The sequence below is a fragment of the Gopherus flavomarginatus genome, chromosome 10 (genome assembly GCF_025201925.1).
Source record: "Gopherus flavomarginatus isolate rGopFla2 chromosome 10, rGopFla2.mat.asm, whole genome shotgun sequence".
In the NCBI taxonomy this organism is placed as follows: Eukaryota; Metazoa; Chordata; order Testudines; family Testudinidae; genus Gopherus; species Gopherus flavomarginatus.
This window is the reverse complement of record NC_066626.1, coordinates 44,432,974-44,455,163: the sequence shown is the minus strand read 5'-3', so window position 1 is coordinate 44,455,163 and position 22,190 is coordinate 44,432,974. Positions and strand designations below refer to the sequence as shown.

Below are 22,190 nucleotides of genomic sequence, written 5' to 3'. Positions count from 1 at the left end.
GGTATAAATCAGTGCAAATTCATTGACTTCAGTGGAGCTTTGCCTATTTACATCAGCTGACTGTCTCGTACAGATTTTTGCAGTTAGGTTTATGAGAGCATTCCCTGTTTTCATTCATAGAAATCTGTGATCTCCCAAATGTAAAATTCTGCTATTTCTTAGTCTGAATTCATAAGATTAAGGAATCAAAACAGTTATCCTGATTGGTGCCCTGTATACTTAAATTTAAAATTCAATCAGGCTTTATTACTTGATTATTTCACACACAATTGGAACTACAGTACATCTATATAAATAAATGGAACCTGTCTAAACATACTAGAGAAATTTTAACCAATTGTTTAGAATCTTTTAAAATTTTGAAAGGACATGGATTTCATTTCACTGCATTACTCCCATTTATATTAATATTCTAATCTATTGTAAGGGCTGGGTCCTAGTGTGAGGTCTTGCCTTTAGAAAACCTGCATGGTCTGGTTATGAGTTTCTGTGATTTTCACAGAGACCCCCCAGGAGAAATCCAGGTGCAAAATACCACAGTTTCAGTAGATGGGTTTCGTTTTATTTCTGTTGAGTTATATGACAAGCTTACAGCACAAAATGGCCTTATAAATTTGCTAAATGTTTTAGTTTCTGAGTTAGGTTGCATTTATTTAAAGTCCCAACTTCCCAGTCTCTTGTGAAGAGCCAGACTCTCAATATAACAAGAGGGAAGCCTGAGGTGTAAAGATAAGATCCAGATCATGATCTGAAGTAAGTTCTACTTTGGATGTACTTTGTAGATATGGACCGCTGCCACAAAGCATGGATCCAAATCCAGATCCAGATTTTCTCAAATATTCCTGTTCAGGACCATCTCTCTGTATAATAGAAGTAAAAGCAAATGATCCTTATTGTACTCTTGCAAACTCATGAGTATCAGCCTAGAGCTTGAGGGCATGCTATCGTTTGTACTCTCTCTACAGCTACTACAGTGTGTCCAAAGAACAAGAACTTATCCCCAAAACCATAAACCTCAATTGCTACTGTAAAGCAACAAGCTGGAAGAAATTTTCCCTTGGAATAATTACCTTTTATATGGGTTTTGCACTTTTCTCTGAAGCATCTCATAGTGGCTAGTGTAAGCGACAGGCTACTGGATGGCATTGTTAAGATTAGTATGGCAGTTTTTATTTTCCTAAACAAAGTCATAGAATTATAGAATCATAGGCCTGGAAGGGACATCGAGAGGTCATCTAGTCCAGTCCCCTGCACTTGTGGCAGGACTAAGTATTATCTAGACCATCCCTGACAGGTGTTTTTCTAACCTGCTCTTAAAAATCTCCAATGATGGAGATTCCACAATCTCCCTAGGCAATTTATTCCAGTGCTTAACCACCCTGACAGGAAGTTTTTCCTATCGTCCAACCTAAACCTCCCTTGCTGCAATTTAAGCCCATTGCTTCTTTTCCTATCCTCAGAGGTTAAGAAGAACAAATTTTCTCCCTCCTTGTCTGGCCTTTTCTTCCTGGTTAAGGCTTGCTATAGGGTTAACAAGAATAAAAACAGAGGCAAAAGATATGATGTGCAGTCACTGAGCGTATGATCATTTGCTGCACATAGCTAGTTACAGCCTAAACAATTCTCCTCCCTACTCTGAAAAGGAGTTAGGGGTTCTGATAGTGATCCAGAGAATACTGGCTGAAATCACAACACTGTGGAAAAGATTAGTGGACTCAATTACTCTCTTTTTTCTGTAAAGCAACAATAGGGCAACTCCCTTAACACCCATAAAATCTATGACAGCTGTTGGCTCATTGGGAAGTACAAAATCAAGCACTTATGTTTCAAGTACATACTTGCAAATCAGGACAATTTGCCCTTTGGTACACGTGAACAGCTCTCACTGATGCTGCTAATAGAAGACATAGGCATACTTCAAAGGGAGAACGTAGGTCCCACATGTTGTTGAACCAATGTGAAAACAAGTCATTCTCTTGTCAGTGTGGCTTGGGAAGAGAATCCATTAGAAAAAATGTCCAGAGCTCAAATTAGGAACATTTTTCCCTCCCTAATGCTGTTTTTTTTATCTCTTCTCTTTATGTCTGATCTTTTTATCTACTGCTATGAAACTAATGGCTGATGAAGTAATGGTCCAAATCTCACTAGTCATCTTTTAGCAGTTCCAGTTCATAGGAATTACTGTCAATTGAAATACCTACCAGTTAATTATCTTAGGACTTATATTTGGACTTCTTTGCTAAAATGACAATAGTTCTAATATTCTAACTGGGTTTCACAAATCAAATCTCTATTCATCTGCCAATCCTCCAGGAGAGCAACGTGTTTAGCTCTTGGGGACGGTTAAAAAGAGCTTGCAGATTTGACCTTTAAGACTTGGGTCTAAACTGTCTTACATTCTGGTAACTAAATAGCTAACAATAGAAAGGGCTGCTGGAATTTTCTTCTTAGTTACAGACGCAAAAATAAAATTCCACAAAATTCATTTAAGTCTGCGTCTTAAAAGGCCACCCCCAATGTATTTATAATTCTGCAGTGATCTATAAACATTATTGTTTGGAAGGAATTGGAATAGGAATTGCACAGAAATGGTTATTCTCCACTGGTAAGCCTCTTCAAAGTAATATTTAACCTTCAGTATCAGCTCCCTGGCAACAAACCCTTCAAAATCCAAAACAATGATGCCTCGTTTGCATTTAGCGTTGAGAGATTAAAGTCTGCTCCGGATGTCTGTGCTCTGCCATTACCTTTCAACAGTAGAGCATATGATTTGGCCAGACTTAATTTCATTTATTTAAAAAAATAACACCTCTTCTCATTAATCCATCATAATAAGAGCATAATATATAAGGGTGCATCTGCTGCACTTCTTGTCCTCTTGATGCAACCTACAATAGTTGCCATAGCTCATTTTATCCTTATTCTTGTTGGAAATGGGCCATCCTGATTATCACTACAAACATTTTTTTCTCCTGCTGATAATAGCTCACCTTAACTAATTTCTCTCATTATAGTTGCTATGGCAACACTCGTTTTTTCATGTCCTCTGTGTATATATCTCTTCCTATTGTATTTTCCACTGCATGCATCTGATGAAGTGGGTTTTAGCCCACGAAAGCTTATGTTCAAATAAATTTGTTAGTCTCTAAGGTGCCACAAGTACTCCTTGTTTGTTTCTCCTCATATCTGTCACCCAAAAAGAATGGCTCAGGTTTGGGAATCACATCCTCAACAGTGAAGACCAATGCAAAGAATTCGTTTAGTTTCTCCGCAATGACCTTATCGTCTTTCAGTGCTCCTTTAGCATCTCGATTGTCCAGTGGCCCCACTGGTTGTTTAGAAAGCTTTCTGCTTCTGATGCATTTAAAAATACGTTTGCTATTACTTTTAGATTCTTTGGCTAGCTGTTCTTCAAATTCTTTTTTGGTCTAATTATATTTTTACACTTCATTTGCCAGAGATTTTGCTCTTTTCTATTTATCTCATTCAGATTTAGCTTCCACTTTTTAAAGGATGCCTTTTTGCCTCTCACTGCTTCTTTTACTTTGTTGTTTAACCACGGTGGCTCTTTTTTGGTTGTCTTACTATGTTTTTTAAATTGGGGTATATATTTAAGTTGAGCCTCTATTATGGTGTCTTCAGAAAGTTTCCATGCAGCTTGCAGGGATTTTACTTTTGGTGCTGTACCTTTTAATTTCTGTTTCACTAACCTCCTCATTTTTATGTAGTTCCCATTTCTGAAATTAAATGCTACAGTGATGGGTTGCTGTGGAGTTTTCCGCACCACAGGGATGTTAAATGTAATTATATTATGGTCACTATTACCAAGCGGTCCAGCTATATTCACCTCTTGGACCTGATCCTGTGCTCCACTTAGGACTACATCAAGAATTGACTCTCCTCTTGTGGGTTCCAGGACTAGCTGCTCCAAGAACCAGTCATTTAAGGTATCAAGAAACTTTATCTCTGCATCCCTTCCTGAGGTGATATGTACCCAGTCAATGGATAGTTCAAGCCCCTCATTATTATTATTTAGTTTTTTATTTTACTAGCCTCTCTAATCTCCCTGAGCATTTCAGAGTCACTAATACCATCCTGGTCAGGTGGTCTGTAATATATCCCTACTGCTATATTCTTATTTTTCAAGCATGGAATTACTATCCATAGAGATGCTATAGTACAATTTAGTTCATGTAAGATTTTTACTTCATTTGATTCTATGCTCTCTTTCACATATACTGCCACTCCCCCACCAGCACGACCTGTTCTGTCATTCCAATATATTTTGTACCCTGGTATTACTGTGTCCCATTACTGGCATCCGACGAAGTGGGTATTCACCCACAAAAGCTCATGCTCCAATATGTCTGTTAGTCTATAAGGTGCCACAGGATTCTTTGCAGCTTTTACAGATCCAGACTAACACGGCTACCCCTCTGATATGTGTCCCATTGATTATCCTCATTCCACCAGGTTTATGTGATGCCTATTATATCAATATCTTAATTTAATACTAGGCACTCTAGGTCACTCAGCTTATTATTTAGACTTCTAGCATTGGTATATGAGCATTTTAAAAACTTGTCATTTTTGGGCTGTCCCCTATTGCATGCTGTAATTGAATGGGAATTTTGACTGTTTCTCCCTGTATTTTATCATTTTCTATCCTCTCCTCCTTATTAGGACATAGGGAATCTCCATTTATAGATCCTCTCCAAAAAGCTGAAGTCTGTGACTCGAACAAATTATGTCCAATGCTGAGTCTAGATTAGAACACAGATCTAATTGCTCTTAGTTCTAGTCTTTTTCTGTATCCTTGGACCACGTGGCATTATAAGCACATAATATATGTCTAAACTTTATATAAATGGGATGAAAAATGCTTCATAAAAATGAGCATTTTGTGTATATAACCAGCACAAAACACAGGAAGTGTGAGAATAGATCATCCTCACACACCAGATGTTAATTGTTACAATTGCTCTCAGAACCAGCTTTCTTCATCTGAAATGGTAGAAGCAGAAAGTCTATTGAAGGAACAGAAATATGAATTTATAAAACTAACAGTGTGTTATGGATCAGAATACATGGCTGTGAAAGCGGCTAAAGCATACTTTATTTTCTAGAATTAATGAGAGCTCTAAATGAGGGGAAAGAGTTTGGAATTTTCCCAAATGCACAAGAGTGCATCCCTGTAAGTGTTTATACTGAAACATGCTATAAATATGAGTTTACTACTTCTGTAGGGCTAGATGATAGGTGACTGCGTCCAGAAGTCTGCTCCTGATCCCATTGGAGTCAAAATGACAAATTTTCCATAGGGCAGGCTCAAGCCTCAACTGTGCAAGTGAAAGGAGTGAGTGCAAAGCACCTTCCCTTCCTTAAACGCTGCATCATTCACCATCCACATTGTGGCTGAAGTAGTGCCACTGCTTCCCCTTAGTGCAAGTGCAAACTTCTCCAAAGGCTGCAAGGAAGATGTTCTGAGGGGAGGGCCATAGCCATGCCTCCTTCTCTCACCAGCTGGCAATGCTAGATGAGCACACAGGAGAGAACGCAGTTGGCTCCCATTTAAAGGGTTGCAGTGTTATTACTGTAGTGTGTACTGTGCAGGAGCCCTATGGGGAATTCTGCAGAGCCAATCACAATTCATTCTGGGGCTCCTGTTACAAGCCCTGATTCAGGAGCAGTCAGTGGGATGTAAGCACATGCATAAGTGCTGTTCTCAACTGAGACTACGGTGACCAGACAGCAAATGTGAAAAATCAGGACAGGGTGTGGGGGTAATAGGAGCTTATATAAGAAAAAGACCCAAAAATCGGGACTGTCCCTATAAAATCTGGCCATGTGGTCACCCTGAGACTTAAGCATGTGCAGAAGGTCTCTCCAGAAATGGGACCATAGTGCAGAACCTCTGCTTTCCCCTTCTCTCAAATTGCACTATGTAGATGCAAATGCAGCTGGGATGGAAGGGAGGCTATTTGCTCATGTGTCAGAAGCAGCATTATTACTTGTAATGTAAGTAGAATAAGCCAGCTCTGTGTTTGCAACAATGGTTTCTGCTGCATTCATGTACTGACTTCTTTCTAAATATCTTGTCTGGAACTTTTATTTTTTATTATTGATTCATTTTAATCTCAGTCTATTTTTATAGCAACATCTGAGACCTTTCCAAGTAACATTTCTCTTCCTACTAGATCTGGCTTCTTCTAGTCACAAATGTGTTTTCTCCCCCTTCTCAGAGTTTATTTCTCCTCCAGCAAAAGCCAACATGTCTATCACCATCATCAGTGAGGATATTCATGAGGATGTGTGCTCCATCTATTAGCAGGCTGTCTGCCTGGCCCTGCACTAGCAGAGCAAAAACGTTCTAGGCCTATAGATAATAAAGCATGGCTGTTGATTGTTAAAGTATCTCAGTTGGAGCCCAATTCTTCCAGGACGCACAGTACCTCCAGCAAAGTGCTGAGCATTTTCAGCTCCCACTGGACCCAATCCTTTGAGATGAGGGATTCATCCAGGGAGATCAAGGTGCTCACTACCTTGCAGGAAGAGCTCTGGCCAAGAGCCTTAAGGTATTTTCATATTCTGAAGTGTTTTAATTTTGCTCTATATTCTATTACATTTTGACACTTGTGGTCAAAATATAGACCTGATCCTGAAAACCATTGATTTTCCATGGGAGGAGAGTGGAACTACACAGATAAGTAAGGTTTAGCAGGAACTAGGCCCCATTTTCCCAGTAATTTATTTTCTAGACAGGAAATTGTATTAGCTGTGGTCTTCACTGAGTGGATGCTAAGTAAACCAAGAGTCCTTGGCCCTGTTAGTACATTCATGTAACACACAAATTCCTGCTGAGGGTGAAGGACAGATTAAGAAACAATTAAAAACTGAAATAATATTTTGTTATAGATACTTTTCTCACATTTTTTTCATTTTACCTGAAAAAAATGGTATTTGAAGCAATTTAATTAACACTAGCAGTTTCAACATACAGAGCACTTTACAAACATGAATGAATTAATTAGAGCCTGAATCATCGTCTTATTGAAGTCAATAGCAGAATTCTCACAGACTTCAGAAAGAGCATGAATCATGCCCTAATTAATTTGGTAAAGCTCATCTGAGCAGGAGATAGAGCTTTCTTGGGAGTCGATCCAAGGCTGTGGAACAAACTCCTGCAGGAACCATAACAAACCTCACCACCTCCTGTTCCAAGTGTAAGGCACACTTCCTTGACTATGCCATCTCTTATGCGAACACAGAGCAGCATATACATATACAAAACACCCCAAGATACCAACCCATTACATTACACTGCACAAATACTTTTTTTCCCCTTAGGGAGAGGTTAACAGAAAGAAGGAACCACACTTGACAGATGTTAGTCATATTGCGTAATGTGCTTCTGCAAAGTTGATTAGATACTATGGTGACCGTAGTGGCATAAGAAGCTATGTAGAATAGACTAGAACAGGAATAGGTTCTTACTCTTCAGATCACCTTGATCAGGTAGGTAAGAAGAATTATCCCCACTTGCCAGACTCGGAAGATGAAGCAGAGAGGTTAAAAGACTTTCCCAAGATGACAACATCAGTGCTGAGATTAGCATTTAGTAGTTCCTGTGTCAGTTTGTTCATCCGCTCTTGCCTGCTATAAGCTCTAAAGGTGTAAGAGTAAAAACCAACACTACTGTATGAATTTTAAAATATTAGCATGACTTACTGCAAGAATCTGACTGAATAATAGAGCATAGAGTGGATTGACTGCCCCATTCATAGCTGCGCCAACAGATCCAAACAACATATAAGGCCACTCTGGAGAATTGTATTTCAAAATCCTGGTGACTGGTGCAGGCTCCACTTCCTCTTCTTCCTCCTCAAATGTCTGCCAACAAAATATATTTGGTTTATGAAGCATAAACATTCCCTCAATGACACCCATAAGGGATTCATCTCCCCACATCAGGGTGCCTTTAGTAAGTTCCACTTTCACAGCCCATCACCCTGTTCAGACCTATGAACTGCACATCTGCAGAGAATTTCCAGGCACTATAGCTTCAGCATGCTACTTCACCATGGTCAGATTTTTTTTTAAATTGTGTTTTTATTAGCGTGGCATCATAGTCGTGCTGCTTCTGAGCAGGCTGACAATCAACAACCCCACACCATACACAAAGTGTATTTCCTGGGAAATATTTGAGTGGTTGGTACTGGAATGAAGCGTAGCCTCTGCACCCACCTATCACTAAGCCTTCACTCCCAGCCCCAGCCTGCACAGTCCCCATAACCTGTGGAAACCCTGACCCTACAGAGAGTCTTCTGTTAGGACCCAGAAGGAGAAGGGACAGTGCCACAGAGGCAGATCACTCCCTACTACTGTATGGAAGTTAGTAAGAGCCACACACAGGGGCTCCCATGGCTCTTGGGAGCATAATTGTACTCTCTGTATTCAGATCACCAGACAACTGTGTCTCTCTTAGCTACAACTTGTACTATGAGCAAATATGACTGAGCCAGGAAGGCCTAGGCAATGGTGGTCCTAGGTTTTCTTAGTTGTGAAAGCAGAGCCAAGAGGGAGGTATAGAAAAATCGTGTGCTCGCAGGTGAGCCATCCACTCATAGATTTAGCTTGAAACTTCCACATGGTTTCATAGGATTCAGTGCTCAAGAGAGGCCTAGACCCTTTAGAGAAATATCATGCTGTCAAGGTTGAAAAGCAAGCTGAAATTCTTTTGGGAAGTATTAAAATGAACACAGACACATCATTTCTATGGTATATATTTGCTTTCAAACTGATATTTCAAAGGCTTTATAGTAATCTCTCTCTGCCACTCACTGGTAGTAAAATCCTTACTCAATAGTAAAATGAAAGTATGTCTCTTAATTTTTATAATTGCCACACTTAGGGCTTCAGTGGCCATAAGAAAAAGTGCAGGGAGGGAGCCACTTTCTTTCCATTGTCTGTGCACAGGAAACAGCCATAATAAGAGTGCCTTGTGCTCCCTGCTGGGGCCTGCTGTCACAGGTGGGCATCAGAACACATTCCCTCTAACATGTCAGGAGACAATGGGGCATGGATCCTTGGGGTAAATTCCCTGACTCCAGTGGAGTTATACCAGGGTCAAGAAGATCTTTACACTTGCTGCTTCCCTTTGCTGCCATTATGCTTCCAGCCACTGCAGTTCAGGCAGTTCACCCTCTCCTCCCTCCAGAACCCATTACAGAGCTCTCAAATTACTTCCTCACAGGGTGTCTTCTTGTAATGTTCATGGCAAATTCTTAAGTAGTATTTCAAAACATGGTGGCTGTAGGCATGGATTAGACACTGTGTGGGAGATGAATAGGCATCCATTACAATTAGAACAAAAAGGAGGCCTCTGAGTTATACACTAATTACTCCTCACGTCATGTGGATTGTCCTCACGCCAGGTACAAGAATGCTCATAATTACTGTAGTAAGTGCAGAAGATTCATCATCAAATGGGTCCTTACCTTATTCTTTGATTTAGGAGAGAATGGCTATTACAACACTTACTGTGCTGAGCCCTGCTCATTTATTTCAGCTCAGTTTACTGGAAGTGGACCTTTTTGTACATCTTTTTACCAGAAATATAAGGGGGAAGGGGATAAAAGCATGTTCTGTTTTTTTCCTTTTAGGTTGGTGAAAGCCAAAGGTGCCAGAGCCACAGCTCTGATGACTGGAGTCCTCTGTTTACCTTGGCACAGTGCTGGCAGCAACAGTGCCACTTCCCACACTGCCCTATACAGAGCTAGGAGTGCTAGGAAGTGCTAGGAATTGATGCTGGCAGCTTCAGGGCGGTTTGTAAATAGCCACTGTGCATATTCCTGAATAGTTAGTTCTGAACCGTCCATTTAAAGGCATCCTGCCCTGATCCTCCATGCAGCAGAACCCCACCAGAAGACTGATCCAAAGCCCAGGGAAGTCACCAAGACTTTCCCATTTTCTTCAGTGGCCTCAGAATGAAGCTCCGGTTACACTATCGAAGGACTACCACATGTCCACAGAGGATATAGGGGATTTGCTCCATAATGAACAAGCAGTGCAATTTCTACCTCTGGGCAACTGTTATACTCCACAAAATGAGCATTTTCCCTCATGTAACCTGTACCTGCTTTTAGATGTTCACTTCAACCTCACCTACACCCAGATCACCAGACTTACTCTGTGCTAGGCTTTGCATGTGGATAGATGCGTATTAGGTGCCACCCAATGCAGCACTTAGGTCAGTGAGTGTAGAGGCCGGGAGCAATATCTTTGTTTAAATATAAAAAAAAAGATACATGCAAGATGATATATCTACCAACAACCACCTATAACAGAAATACCTAACTGTATATTATTATCAGGGCCAAAAGATGTAAAAACATGCTTTATCTGCTGGCAATCTAATAATGAATGATGATGTCTGACCTTTTGCGTAGATGTGCCTTCTTCATATTGATGCAGTCGATATACAGTGTCTGACTGGTCTCCAGTGACTGATAATGGATGGCTGGGTACTACATTAGAGAGCTGAGACCTGGAACGCTGTCGAACTGAAGCGCTGTGGAACAGAAATGTGTGAAAGTCTGTTCCTCAGGGGCTGAATGACACAATATGCATTTTGAAGAGTGGGTCAGTTTTTATCCTGGCTTATATCAGAACCTGAAATCAGAACTTGTTGCAGCAAAGCTGAGGACACTTGCAAACGCTATGGCTGCAAAGGCCCAAGATTGCCTTTCATGCTGCCATCGTCCTCAGTCTCCTAAACTGTGGGAAGGAGGAATTCCATAGCAGACAGAGATACTTTTATTCAGGTTCATATACCGCACCTTGTTCTCTTATATCTGAAAACGCAGCTTGTATTTATGGGGAAATTAGGGAAATAGTGGTTGAGTTTTCCTGTTAAATCTGCAATATGTTTGCCCAGGCCACAGAAAAGTGGGGGTATCCTGCACCCTCACGGTACTCTAGTCAGTTTCACCACAGGCCCTCAGTCATTACATAGTAGCTGTACTTCACAGGCACAGTACGGGAGCATGAGCACTCAACAGCATATTGTAATTTTCCACCTATCTGTGACAGTAGGGTGCCCTAGTCTACAGCCACTGGTTTGGCAGCGTCACCTGAAACAACCCTGCCTAAAAAAACCAAAATTTGTTGTATAGAAAGAGGATTTCACTGAGAGAGAAGTGAGTTGTGAAATCCAAACAGACCCTGCTGTCATTTTCATAGACTTTTTGATAGCAATGCAGAAGAGAAGAGTATCAGTTCCTTTGGAATCTATTTCTAAATTAGCAGCTGAGCACCCACAACTCCCATTAAGGTAAGTGAAATTTTGGGCTGGCTGCTCCTCTCAGGATCTGGTCCATTAATTATAATCTTTAATGCTTGATTCTGGGAAGAACTGGTAACAAAAATGCCCTTGTGTGTTAACACTAAGATGTGTCTTCTGAGACAGAATGTCAATGTTCCTCAAATTTATCAATACATTCCACAGCAAGTAATTTTTTCCATGTTATTGGATTGATTTAACTAGAATACACATGAATATATGCACAGGCATAGTACATAAATATGAAAACATTAAGCCAGAAACCCGACTGCCTTCAGTGTGAGATGAAGAAGTACTGGATACCATCTTCCATTACCTGTGCATCACAGGGTAGGATTTGGGCCTATATCTTCAACACAGTGGTCATCTTCATCAGTTATTATAGTATAAGATGAATGAGAAGGCTTGTACAGTCAACATAAATGGCTACCCAAATTAAAGCCCCGGATCCTGCACTTGCACAAACCAAGGTCTGCTGTATGAGTGCAAGAAAGTTAGCTATTAATGTGACTAGATACCAGTGCTACTCCCCAGCCTCATATACTGTTGTAAAGCAAGAGTAATTCTTGGCTTGGCTTGTGAACAGGGGCTGCTAACAGGGAGTTTTGCAAGGGAGTTCTCCAGGTGAATGAGGAGCAAATACAGCATCTGTGGGGTAAGGGATTGTCTGTAGTGTGTGTGTGTTTGTATTTGGGGGGTTACTTGTTGTGTGCTGAGCTTGTGTTTGTCAATCTGTTTGTTTGTTTGTTTGTTTGTTTGAAGGACTGTGTGCTGTGGCTGGCAGTTGGAGGCCATGAGCTTCAAAGGAAGGTTTGAAAGCTCGAAGCCTCTGGTAATTGGCTGAGCCTTAATCAGTGGGAGGCGCATTAACTCAGGCCAGGACTTTATAAAGCCGTGCACAAGCGACCAGGGGCTGCTAACAGGGAGTTTTGCAAGGGAGTTTGGACAGGGAGTGGGAAGGGAGGGGGGGTCCCTTGTCGGTCCTATCTGTTCCCCTGTAGTCCCCTTAAAATCTATAATCCAAACCATATTCCAAAACCCCTTTCTTTAACCCACCCTTTCATTAACTAGGAGACAATGCAGGCAGAAGCTCAGCAGCAGAGTGGGGCTATCCAGTTTATTGCACTGAATGTAGCATGTATGATTACCTGCCTTGTGGGCGGGTGGCGTATGTGTGCAGTCGGTGCAAGGAGCTCCTGGCCCTCAGAGACCACGTACGGACTTTGGAGGCCAGGGTGGCGGAAGTGGAGGAGCTAAGAGAGGCAGAGAGGTATGTTGAGGAGGCTTTCCGGGACACTGTAGAATTGTCCCACCTCCGCTCAGACAGCCTCTGTGCTGTTGAGGAGGAAGAAAGGCCCAGGGAAGCAGAGCAGTCAATGGGAGCAGAGGGAAACCTTCCCATAGTTGGGACCCTCCTTCCAGATGGTGCTGGGGTTGCCTCTCGCACTGAGGTTACCTCTCCAGGGGAGGGAACTCCAGTTGCTAGGAAAAGGCAGGTGTTAGTAATGGGAGATTTGATCATTAGAAACGTAGATAGCTGGATTTGTGATGACCAGGAGAACCGTATGGTGACTTGCTTGCCTGGTGCAAAGGTTGCGGATCTCTCGAGGCATCTAGACAGACTTATGTGTAGTGCTGGGGAGGAGCCGGTGGTCGTGGTACATGTAGGTACCAATGATATAGGGAAGGGTAGGAGAGATGTCCTGGAAGCCAAATTTAGGCTGCTAGGGAAGAGACTGAAATCCAGGACCTCTATGGTGGCATTCTCAGAAATGCTCCCAGTTCCACGTTCAGGGCCAGGTAGGCAGGCAAAGCTTCAGAGTCTCAATGCGTGGATGAGACGATGGTGTAGAGAGGAGGGGTTTACGTTCATTAGGAACTGGGGAAACTTTTGGGATGGGGGAGTCTATACAGGAAAGATGGTCTCCACCTAAACCAGTGTGGAACAAGACTGCTGGCACTAAACATTAAAAAGGTTGTAGAGCAGTTTTTAAACTAGGAGATGAGGGAAAGCCGACTGCTGCAGAGGAGCATGTGGATCAGACACAGACTTCTCTTAGGGGAGAGTCTGATGATAGGGAATCTCCAGGTTATAGTCAGGAACAGAAGATGGAAGAGGATAATGTAAGGGCTGGACCAGATGATAAACAGTCACATAAAAAAGAATCTGGCACATCAGATAAGGGCAGACAAATAAACAGGGACAAGTTTTTAAAGTGCTTGTACACAAATGCTAGAAGTCTAAATAATAAGATGGGTGAACTAGAGTGCATTGTGATAAAGGAGGATATTGATATAATAGGCATCACAGAAACCTGGTGGACTGAGGACAATCAATGGGACACAATCATTCCAGGGTCAAAATATATCGGAAGGACAGAACAGGTTGTACAGGGGGAGGAGTGGCACTATATGTGAAAGAAAATGTAGATTCAAATGAAGTAAAAATCTTAAGCGAATCCACATATTCCATAGAATTGCTATGGATAGAAATTTCATGCTCTAATAAAAATATAACATTAGGGATCTATTATCGACCACCTGACAAGGACATTAATAGTGATGATGAAATGCTAAGGGAAATTAGAGATGCTATCAAAATTAAGAACCCAATAATAGTGGGGGATTTCAATTATCCCCATATTGACTGGGAACATTTCACTTCAGGACGAAATGCAGAGATCAAATTTCATGATACTTTAAACGACTGCTTCATGGAGCAGCTGGTACAGGAACCCACAAGGAGAGAAGCAACTCTAGATTTAATCCTGTGTGGAGTGCAGGAGCTGGTCCAAGAGGTAACTATAGCAGAACCACTTGGAAATAGTGACCATAATACAATAGCATTCAATATCCCCGTGGGTGGAAGAACACCTCAACAGCCCAACACTGTGGCATTTAATTACTAGTGGAGTTCCTCAAGGATCGGTTCTGGGACCAATCTTATTTAACCTTTTTATTACTGACCTTGGCACAAAAAGCGGGAATGTGCTAATAAAGTTTGCGGATGACACAAAGCTGGGAGGTATTGCTAACATGGAGAAGGACCGGGATATCATACAGGAAGATCTGGACGACCTTGTAAACTGGAGTAATAGTAATAGGATGAAATTTAATAGTGAAAAGTGCAAGGTTATGCACTTAGGGATTAATAGTAAAAACTTTAGATATAGATTGGGGATGCATCAGTTGGAAGCAACAGAGGAGGAGAAGGACCTTGGGGTACTGGTAGATCACAGGATGACTATGAGCCGCCAATGTGATATGGCTGTTAAAAAAGCTAATGCGGTTTTAGGATGCATCAGGCGAGGTATTTCCAGCAAAGATAAGGAGGTGTTAGTACCGTTATATAAGGCGCTGGTGAGACCCCACCTGGAATACTGTGTGCAGTTCTGGTCTCCCATGTTTAAGAAGGATGAATTCAAACTGGAACAGGTTCAGAGACGGGCTACTAGGATGATCCGAGGAATGGAAAACCTGTCATATGAAAGGAGACTCAAAGAGCTTGGCTTGTTTAGTCTAGCCAAAAGAAGGCTGAGGGGGAATATGCTTGCTCTTTATAAATATATCAGAGGGATTAATATTAGGGAGGGAGAGGAATTATTTAAGCTTAGTACCAATGTAGATACAAGAACGAATGGGTATAAACTGGACACTAGGAAGTTTAGACTTGAAATTAGATGAAGGTTTCTAACCATTAGAGGAGTGAAGTTCTGGAACAGCCTTCCAAGGGGAGTAGTGGGGGCAAAAGACATATCTGGCTTTAAGATTAAGCTTGATAAGTTTATGGAAGGGATGGTATGATGAGAGAGCCTAATTTTGGCAATTGATCTTTGATTATCACCAGATAAGTATGCCCAGTGGTTGGTGATGGGATGTTGGATGGGATGGGATCTGAGTTACTGCAGAGAATTCTTTCCTGAGTGCTGGCTGGTGAGTCTTGCCCACATGCTCAGGGTTTAGCTGATCGCCATATTTGGGGTCGGGAGAGAATTTTCCTCCAGGGCAGATTGGCAGAGGCCCTGGAGGTTTTTCGCCTTCCCCTGCAGCGTGGGGCATGGGTCACTCGCTGGTGGATTCTCTGCAGCTTGAGGTCTTCAAACCACAATTTGAAGACTTCAGTAACTCAGGCATAGGTTAGGGGTTTATTATAGAAGTGGATGGGTAGGGTTCTGTGGCCTGCTTTGTGCAGGGGGTCGGACTAGATGATCACATTGGTCCCTTCTGACCTAGAATCTATGAATCTATGAATTTCAAAAGAGGAAACTATACAAAAATGAGGGGGTTAGTTAAACAAAAGTTAAAAGGTACAGTGACTAAAATGAAATCCCTGCAAGTTGCATCGGCCCTTTTTAAAGACACCATAATAGAGGCCCAACTTCAACGTATACCTCAAATTAAGAAACACAGTAAAAGGACTGAAAAAGAGCCACTGTGGCTTAACAACCATGTAAAAGAAGCAGTGAGAGATAAAAAGACTTCCTTTAAAAAGTGGAAGTCAAATCCTAGTGAGGCAAATAGAAAGGAGAACAAACACTGCCAGCTTAAGTGCAAGAGTGTAATAAGAAAAGCCAACAGAGGAGTTTGAAGAACGGCTAGCCAAAAACTCCAAAGGTAATAACAAAATGTTTTTTAAGTACATCAGAAGCAGGAAGCCTGCTAAACAACCAGTGGGGCCCCTTGATGATCAAAATACAAAAGGAGCGCTTAAAGATGATTAAGTCATTGCGGAGAAACTAAATGGATTCTTTGCTTCAGTCTTCATGGCTGAGGATGTTAGGGAGATTCCCAAACCTGAGCCGGCTTTTGTAGGTGACAAATCTGAAGAACTGTCACAGATTGAAGTGTCACTAGAAGAAGTTTTGGAATTAATTAATAAACTCAACATTAACAAGTCACCGGGACCAGATGGCATTCACCCAAGAGTTCTGAAAGAACTCAAATGTGAAGTTGCGGAACTATTAACTAAGGTTTGTAACCTGTCCTTTAAATCGGCTTCAGTACCCAATGAGTGGAAGTTAGCTAATGTAATGCCAATATTTAAAAAGGGCTCTAGAGGTGATCCTGGCAATTACAGACCGGTAAGTCTAACATCGGAACCGGGCAAATTAGTCGAAACAATGGTTAAGAATAAAATTGTCAGACACATAGAAAAACATAAACTGTTGTGCAATAGTCAACATGGTTTCTGTAAAGGGAAATCGTGTCTTACTAATCTATTAGAGTTCTTTGAAGGGGTCAACAAACATGTGGACAAGGGGGATTCAGTGGACATAGTATACTTAGATTTCCAGAAAGCCGTTGAAAGGTCCCTCACCAAAGGCTCTTATGTAAATTAAGCTGTCATGGGATAAAAGGGAAGGTCCTTTCATGGACTGAGAACTGGTTAAAAGACAGGGAACAAAGGGTAGGAATTAATGGTAAATTCTCACACTGGAGAGGGGTAACTAGTGGTGTTCCCCACGGGTCAGTCCTAGGCCCAATCCTATTCAATTTATTCATAAATGATCTGGAGAGAGGGGTAAATAGTGAGATGGCAAAGTTTGCAGATGATACTAAACTACTCAAGATAGTTAAGACCAAAGCAGATTGTGAAGAACTTCAAAAAGATCTCACAAAACTAAGTGATTGGGCAACAAAATGGCAAATGAAATTTCATGTGGATAAATGTAAAGTAATGCACATTGGAAAAAATAACCCCAACTATACATACATTATGATGGGGGCTAATTTAGCTATGAGTCAGGAAAAAGATCTTGGCGTCATCGTGGATAGTTCTCTGAAGATGTCCACGCATTGCGCAGAAGCGGTCAAAAAAGCAAACAAGATGTTAGGAATCATTAAAAAGGGGATAGAGAATAAGACAGAGAATATCGTTTTGCCCTTATATAAATCCATGGTACTCCCACATCTCGAATACTGTGTACAGATGTGGTCTCCTCACCTCAAAAAAGATATTCTAGCACTAGAAAAGGTTCAGAAAAGGGCAACTAAAATGATTAGGGGTTTGGAGAGGGTCCCATACGAGGAAAGATTAAAGAGGCTAGGCCTCTTCAGCCCGGAAAAGAGGAGACTAAGGGGGGATATGATAGAGGTATATAAAATCATGAGTGATGTAGAGCAAGTGGATAAGGAAAAGTTATTTACTTATTCCCATAATACAAGAACTAGGGGTCACCAAATGAAATTAATAGGTAGCAGGTTTAAAACAAATAAAAGGAAGTTCTTCTTCACACAACCCACAGTCAACTTGTGGAACTCCTTACCTGAGGAGGTTGTGAAGGCTGGGACTATAACAATGTTTAAAAGGGAACTGGATAAATTCATGGTGGCTAAGTCCATAAATGGCTACTAGCCAGGAAGGGTAAAGAATGGTGTCCCTAGCCTCTGTTCATCAGAGGATGGAGATGGATGGCAGGAGAGAGAGATCACTTGATCATTGCCTGTTAGCTTCACTCCCTCTGGGGCACCTGGCGTTGGCCACTGTCGGTAGACAGATACTGGGCTAGATGGACCTTTGGTCTGACCCGGTACGGCCATTCTTATTTTCTTATGTTGTCTTGTTTGATGGTCACTTTGTGCCTTATTAGGAAGCCCAGAAAGGTATAAGACAACCCACCTATGGCCACCCCCAGTTTTCTCCCAAATCCTAGACCCTTTGAGCAGGAGGCCATAAGATTAGAATGCACATAGGATGGAGAGAGGCTAAATGTAGGAGTTATTTCATTGACTTCATGGGTTTGGATGTCTTAGTATGCAGTTTATACATTTCCACACCTGCCATGCCTCTCTGTGCTTTAGTGAAGGTGTTTGCAGCATTCGCTCACCCTGTTCTGCACCATCCACGGCACTGCCACCTCAGCACCACGTGATTTAGGAAGTCACTAAAGAATACAAATGTCTGGAAATGTATCAAATAGTGTCAGTGTTTTAAAGGCTTACCGCAAGCTGCTTTGATAGCTCCCACGGCTAAATGACTGGTCTTTCTTAAGGTTTGGTGTAACAAGCAAGTTATTTTCTGCAATTGTAAAATATAATGTTAGAAGCTACTTAGTTTGTATTAAAATTGAGCTAAACCAATTGTTTATTTGCAAAACAAAAAAATATCTCCAATTCATAGCTGGAATATTTTGTAGACTACATTAGCAAAAGGAATGCAATTCATCTTTGCCACTATGTCTTAGATTACTATACATTTTATATTACCGGTAATTTATATTTGACATAGTAAAGTTAGGTAAATTTAATATGAATCCCATGACAATCATATTTTGAAACTGTGGATGTGACTAGTATGAGTGTTTCAACATTTTGGTACTACAGGTTGTTAAGGGGCAGGAAATGCTTTCATCCTCAAAGATGATCACAGTCTATTGTTTCACAGCAGTATAACTGATCACTATAATAGCTTTTTACTTCTGCCTCAGATCACTATTAAAACAAATAGGGTGGCCTTGGCATATTCCCTAATTTGTCTGTTTTTCTAATACAACATGGCCAAACTATCAATAGTAAAGAAGATATAAAATGCCAGGGTACTGAGGGTCAAAAAAGGTATATGCTGACAGATCTGTATGAGGAAGGTTGCTCAGCACACGTGCAAAAAGCACATTTTGACCAGTGCTATTGGTATATCACTTTTATGGATACTAAAATTCAGGCTTGAGAAAAACCAATGGAGAATAATCAACTAACACTAACAAAGGAATCTATAGATGCTCTGTGTTCTGTGGGATTTAACTTAATTTCATAAAAACAAAATAAAAAACTTGCTTTCCACTGCTGTTTCAGTAAGTGCTTTGTCTCCTTGGCTTTGCAAGGTCACCAGTGTGAAATAAACCCCTTTCCTTTCCAGTAGCTCCTCATGTGTTCCTCTCTCAACCGCCCTTCCATGCTCAAACCCAATGATGACATCAGCGGCTTTGACTGTGGACAGACGATGAGCTATTGAGATTGCAGTGCGCCCAATGCGTGCCTGAGAGAGAAAGGAGGAACAACAATATTGTTAGGACAGCAGCCTGATAACCTGAGAGCAGGGCTGGCTCCAGGCAGGTGCTTGGGGCGGCATTCTGCAAGGGGCGGCAGTCCCTGTTGTTTTCCCCCCCGAGCAGCATGCCGAATTGCTGCCATGGAGGGCGAGTGCAATCCGTGTGCTCTTAGGGCGGCAGGCGCGTTTGCGCGGTGAGGGCAATTCGGAGCCAGCTTCTTTGTTTAGCTGTCCGGGGCGGCTTCAGCTAAACATAGAAGCTGCTGCCGAATTGCCGCCACCACGGAAATGTGCCTGCCGCCCTAAGGGCACATGGACTGCCTCCACCGTGGCGGCAATTCCGCCCGCTGCTTGGGGCAGCGAAAACTGTAGAGCCGGCCCTGTCTGAGAGCAGGGCCGGCACTTCCATTTAGGCGACCTAGGCGGTTGCCTAGGGTGCCAGGAATTGGGGGGGTGACATTTTGTGGCCCTCGGCAGCAATTCGGCGGGGGGGTGTCCTTCCGCGCTCCGGGTCTTCGGCGGCAATTCTGCAGTGGGTCCTTCACTCACTCTGACACCCGTCGCTGAAGTGCCCCAAAGACCAGGAGCGCAAAAGCACCCTCCCGCCGCAGAATTGCCACCGACCGGGAGCACGGGAAGGACCCCCTCCTAGGCAGGGCCGGCTCCGACCGGGAGCGTGGGAGGGTGGCAGGCGGCTTCGGTGGACCTCCCGCAGGCGTGCCTGCAGAGGGTCCGCTGGTCCCACAGCTCCGGTGGAGCATCCGCAGGCATGCCTGCGGCAGGTCCACCAGAGCCTCGGAACCAGCAGACCCTCTGTAGGAACGCCTGTGGCAGGTCCACCGGAGCAACGGGACTGGCAACCGGCAGAGTGCCCCCCACAGCGTGCCGCTGTGCTTGGGGTGGCGAAATGGCTACAGCCGGCCCTGCGCCTAGGGCGCCAAAAACCCTGGCGCCGCTCCTGCCTGAGAGATGCTGAGCTGAGCACCTGGAGCATGATCCATAAGTAAAAAACTGACTTAATAGGCTTTAGATCAAGCCCCTGCTGAGCACCAATCTCTCCCACTGACATCAGCATCTCTCAGGACCCAGCCCTTGGATTGTAAGTTCTTCTGAATGTATTAGAGAGCACCACATACATTTGCAATGCTATATAAATAATTATTACCAAAAATACTACATCTAAGGGTAATGAATGCTCGTTTGAATGGTAATTAAAAGGTTTAAGGCTTTTAATATAAAGCAAAGCTGGAGTTGAGGTGCATATGGAAACTGATAAGAACTCTCTGATTTCAAGAATGATCATGCAATCAATGAAAAGTGATCACTTACCAAGGTAACTCATGCTCTGTGAATTTATTGCCTCCTCAGAACCACTCTGTAGGAAACGTGCCTAGCACGTAGCCAATCTATCTGGGTGTGTAAAGGGCCCACATCACCATAGTATCTGTGCACCGCAGAACTTTTTAAAGCAGTATTTGACAGTTAGGTGTCACACACAGCTCCCTGGACCCTTATATTCCACTGATCAAAGGTATAAATAACATGCCTCTTCAAACTGTCCCTCAGTTCCTCTCTACCTCCAGGAGCTTTAGAACTTGAGCGCTGAAGTAGAGAAGAGGAAGGAGGGTCCATGCTGCTCTGGAGAACCAGTATAATCAGAGAGCAAGAGTTACCTTGGTGAGGAACCCCTTCGTCTTCTTAGACATCAGAGATTAAAGGAAGCCAAAAATGGACAAGAGAATGGATTAAAATATTTGTTCTGGATGAATTTCTTAAATAGAGTCTGCTTGGAAGCATAATTATTTCCCCTGTGGAGACTTTCTGGACTCTAGCAGCATTGTATTTGCTCTCTGGAAGAAGCGTCATCTTGACCTAGGTGCCCTTGATGTTTGGGTGCGTTACCCAATTTCCCTGCTGGGGCAAAAGATCTTGGCTCAGAGGAAGAATGCAAGGCTGGTCCCTGGAAAGAGCCAGCACAGCTGAAAAGCAAGTTTGTCAGGCTCCTATCAGAGCAACAGAGTTCACCCTGGCCTTGCACTTAATTCCTAGGGAATGAAACAAAATGAAGAAAAAGGCACAGAGGAAGCCTTCCCTCTAGTGTGAAAGAAGCATCTGATAGCATCATGGGTCCTTGCCTGTCATGGACCAAAGTCTCACACAACTGTTTGCTACAAGTTAAAACAAGTCCAAAACCAGGTAACCTCACTTGGCAGAAATCAGATATGCAGTGAGGACCTGGGTGACTGATCACACTGATCGACCCCTTTCTGACTCAGATTATTGGCAGTAGTATGTTTGGCATTTGACAGATGCTCTGCAGACATGTTTACCTTGCTCTGAATGCACCATTCCCACAGACACATTGTTTCCTGACCTAACGAAGGGGACAGAGAACATTTGTCTGTTCAGATAATCCATTGCAACCATGTTGTTTGTGAAAAGAAATGCCATCTGGTCCGTGGAAGAAATCCCTAAGCGTATGTGAAGTTTCCTGAGACCTCTATAGGCCATGAACCACTGAGGATATTCAGTGACCCCTTCAGCACAGCAGACCTTGGACTTGAAGCAACTGAAAATTTTGGTCTCTGTTTACAAAAATATATCACAGTTTGTTCATGGTAAAATGGTTTCTATATTCACAGTGAAAAGCAAAACTACTTAAAATCTGAGTTATTTCATTTAGTTATTTCATTTATTTCATTTAGCTACAAATTTTATCACATTGCATGAATTTTTCATTCATAAATGGACCCCCAAGATCAAGCTGATTTCTGAAGAAAAAAAGAGGATCATTTCTGAGCAAAAGGTGCTTTTTACATATAAGCTCAAAATAAGAATGTTCACATTTTGATTCCAAAATAG

The 22,190-nt window shown here is 42.3% G+C and overlaps 1 protein-coding gene across 1 annotated transcript in view; it reads right to left on the bottom strand.

Annotated features, from left to right (window-relative positions):
• Positions 1–22,190, bottom strand: part of ABCB11 (ATP binding cassette subfamily B member 11) — a 60,497-nt gene that overhangs the window by 24,247 nt on the left and 14,060 nt on the right. Inside the window, exons 8-11 of the mRNA XM_050916263.1 lie at positions 19,115–19,316; positions 18,284–18,359; positions 10,438–10,570; positions 7,729–7,890 (exon numbers count right to left, since the gene is read on the bottom strand). Coding sequence (XP_050772220.1) covers positions 7,729–7,890; positions 10,438–10,570; positions 18,284–18,359; positions 19,115–19,316 — 573 coding nt within the window. The remainder of the gene's footprint in view (positions 1–7,728; positions 7,891–10,437; positions 10,571–18,283; positions 18,360–19,114; positions 19,317–22,190) is intronic.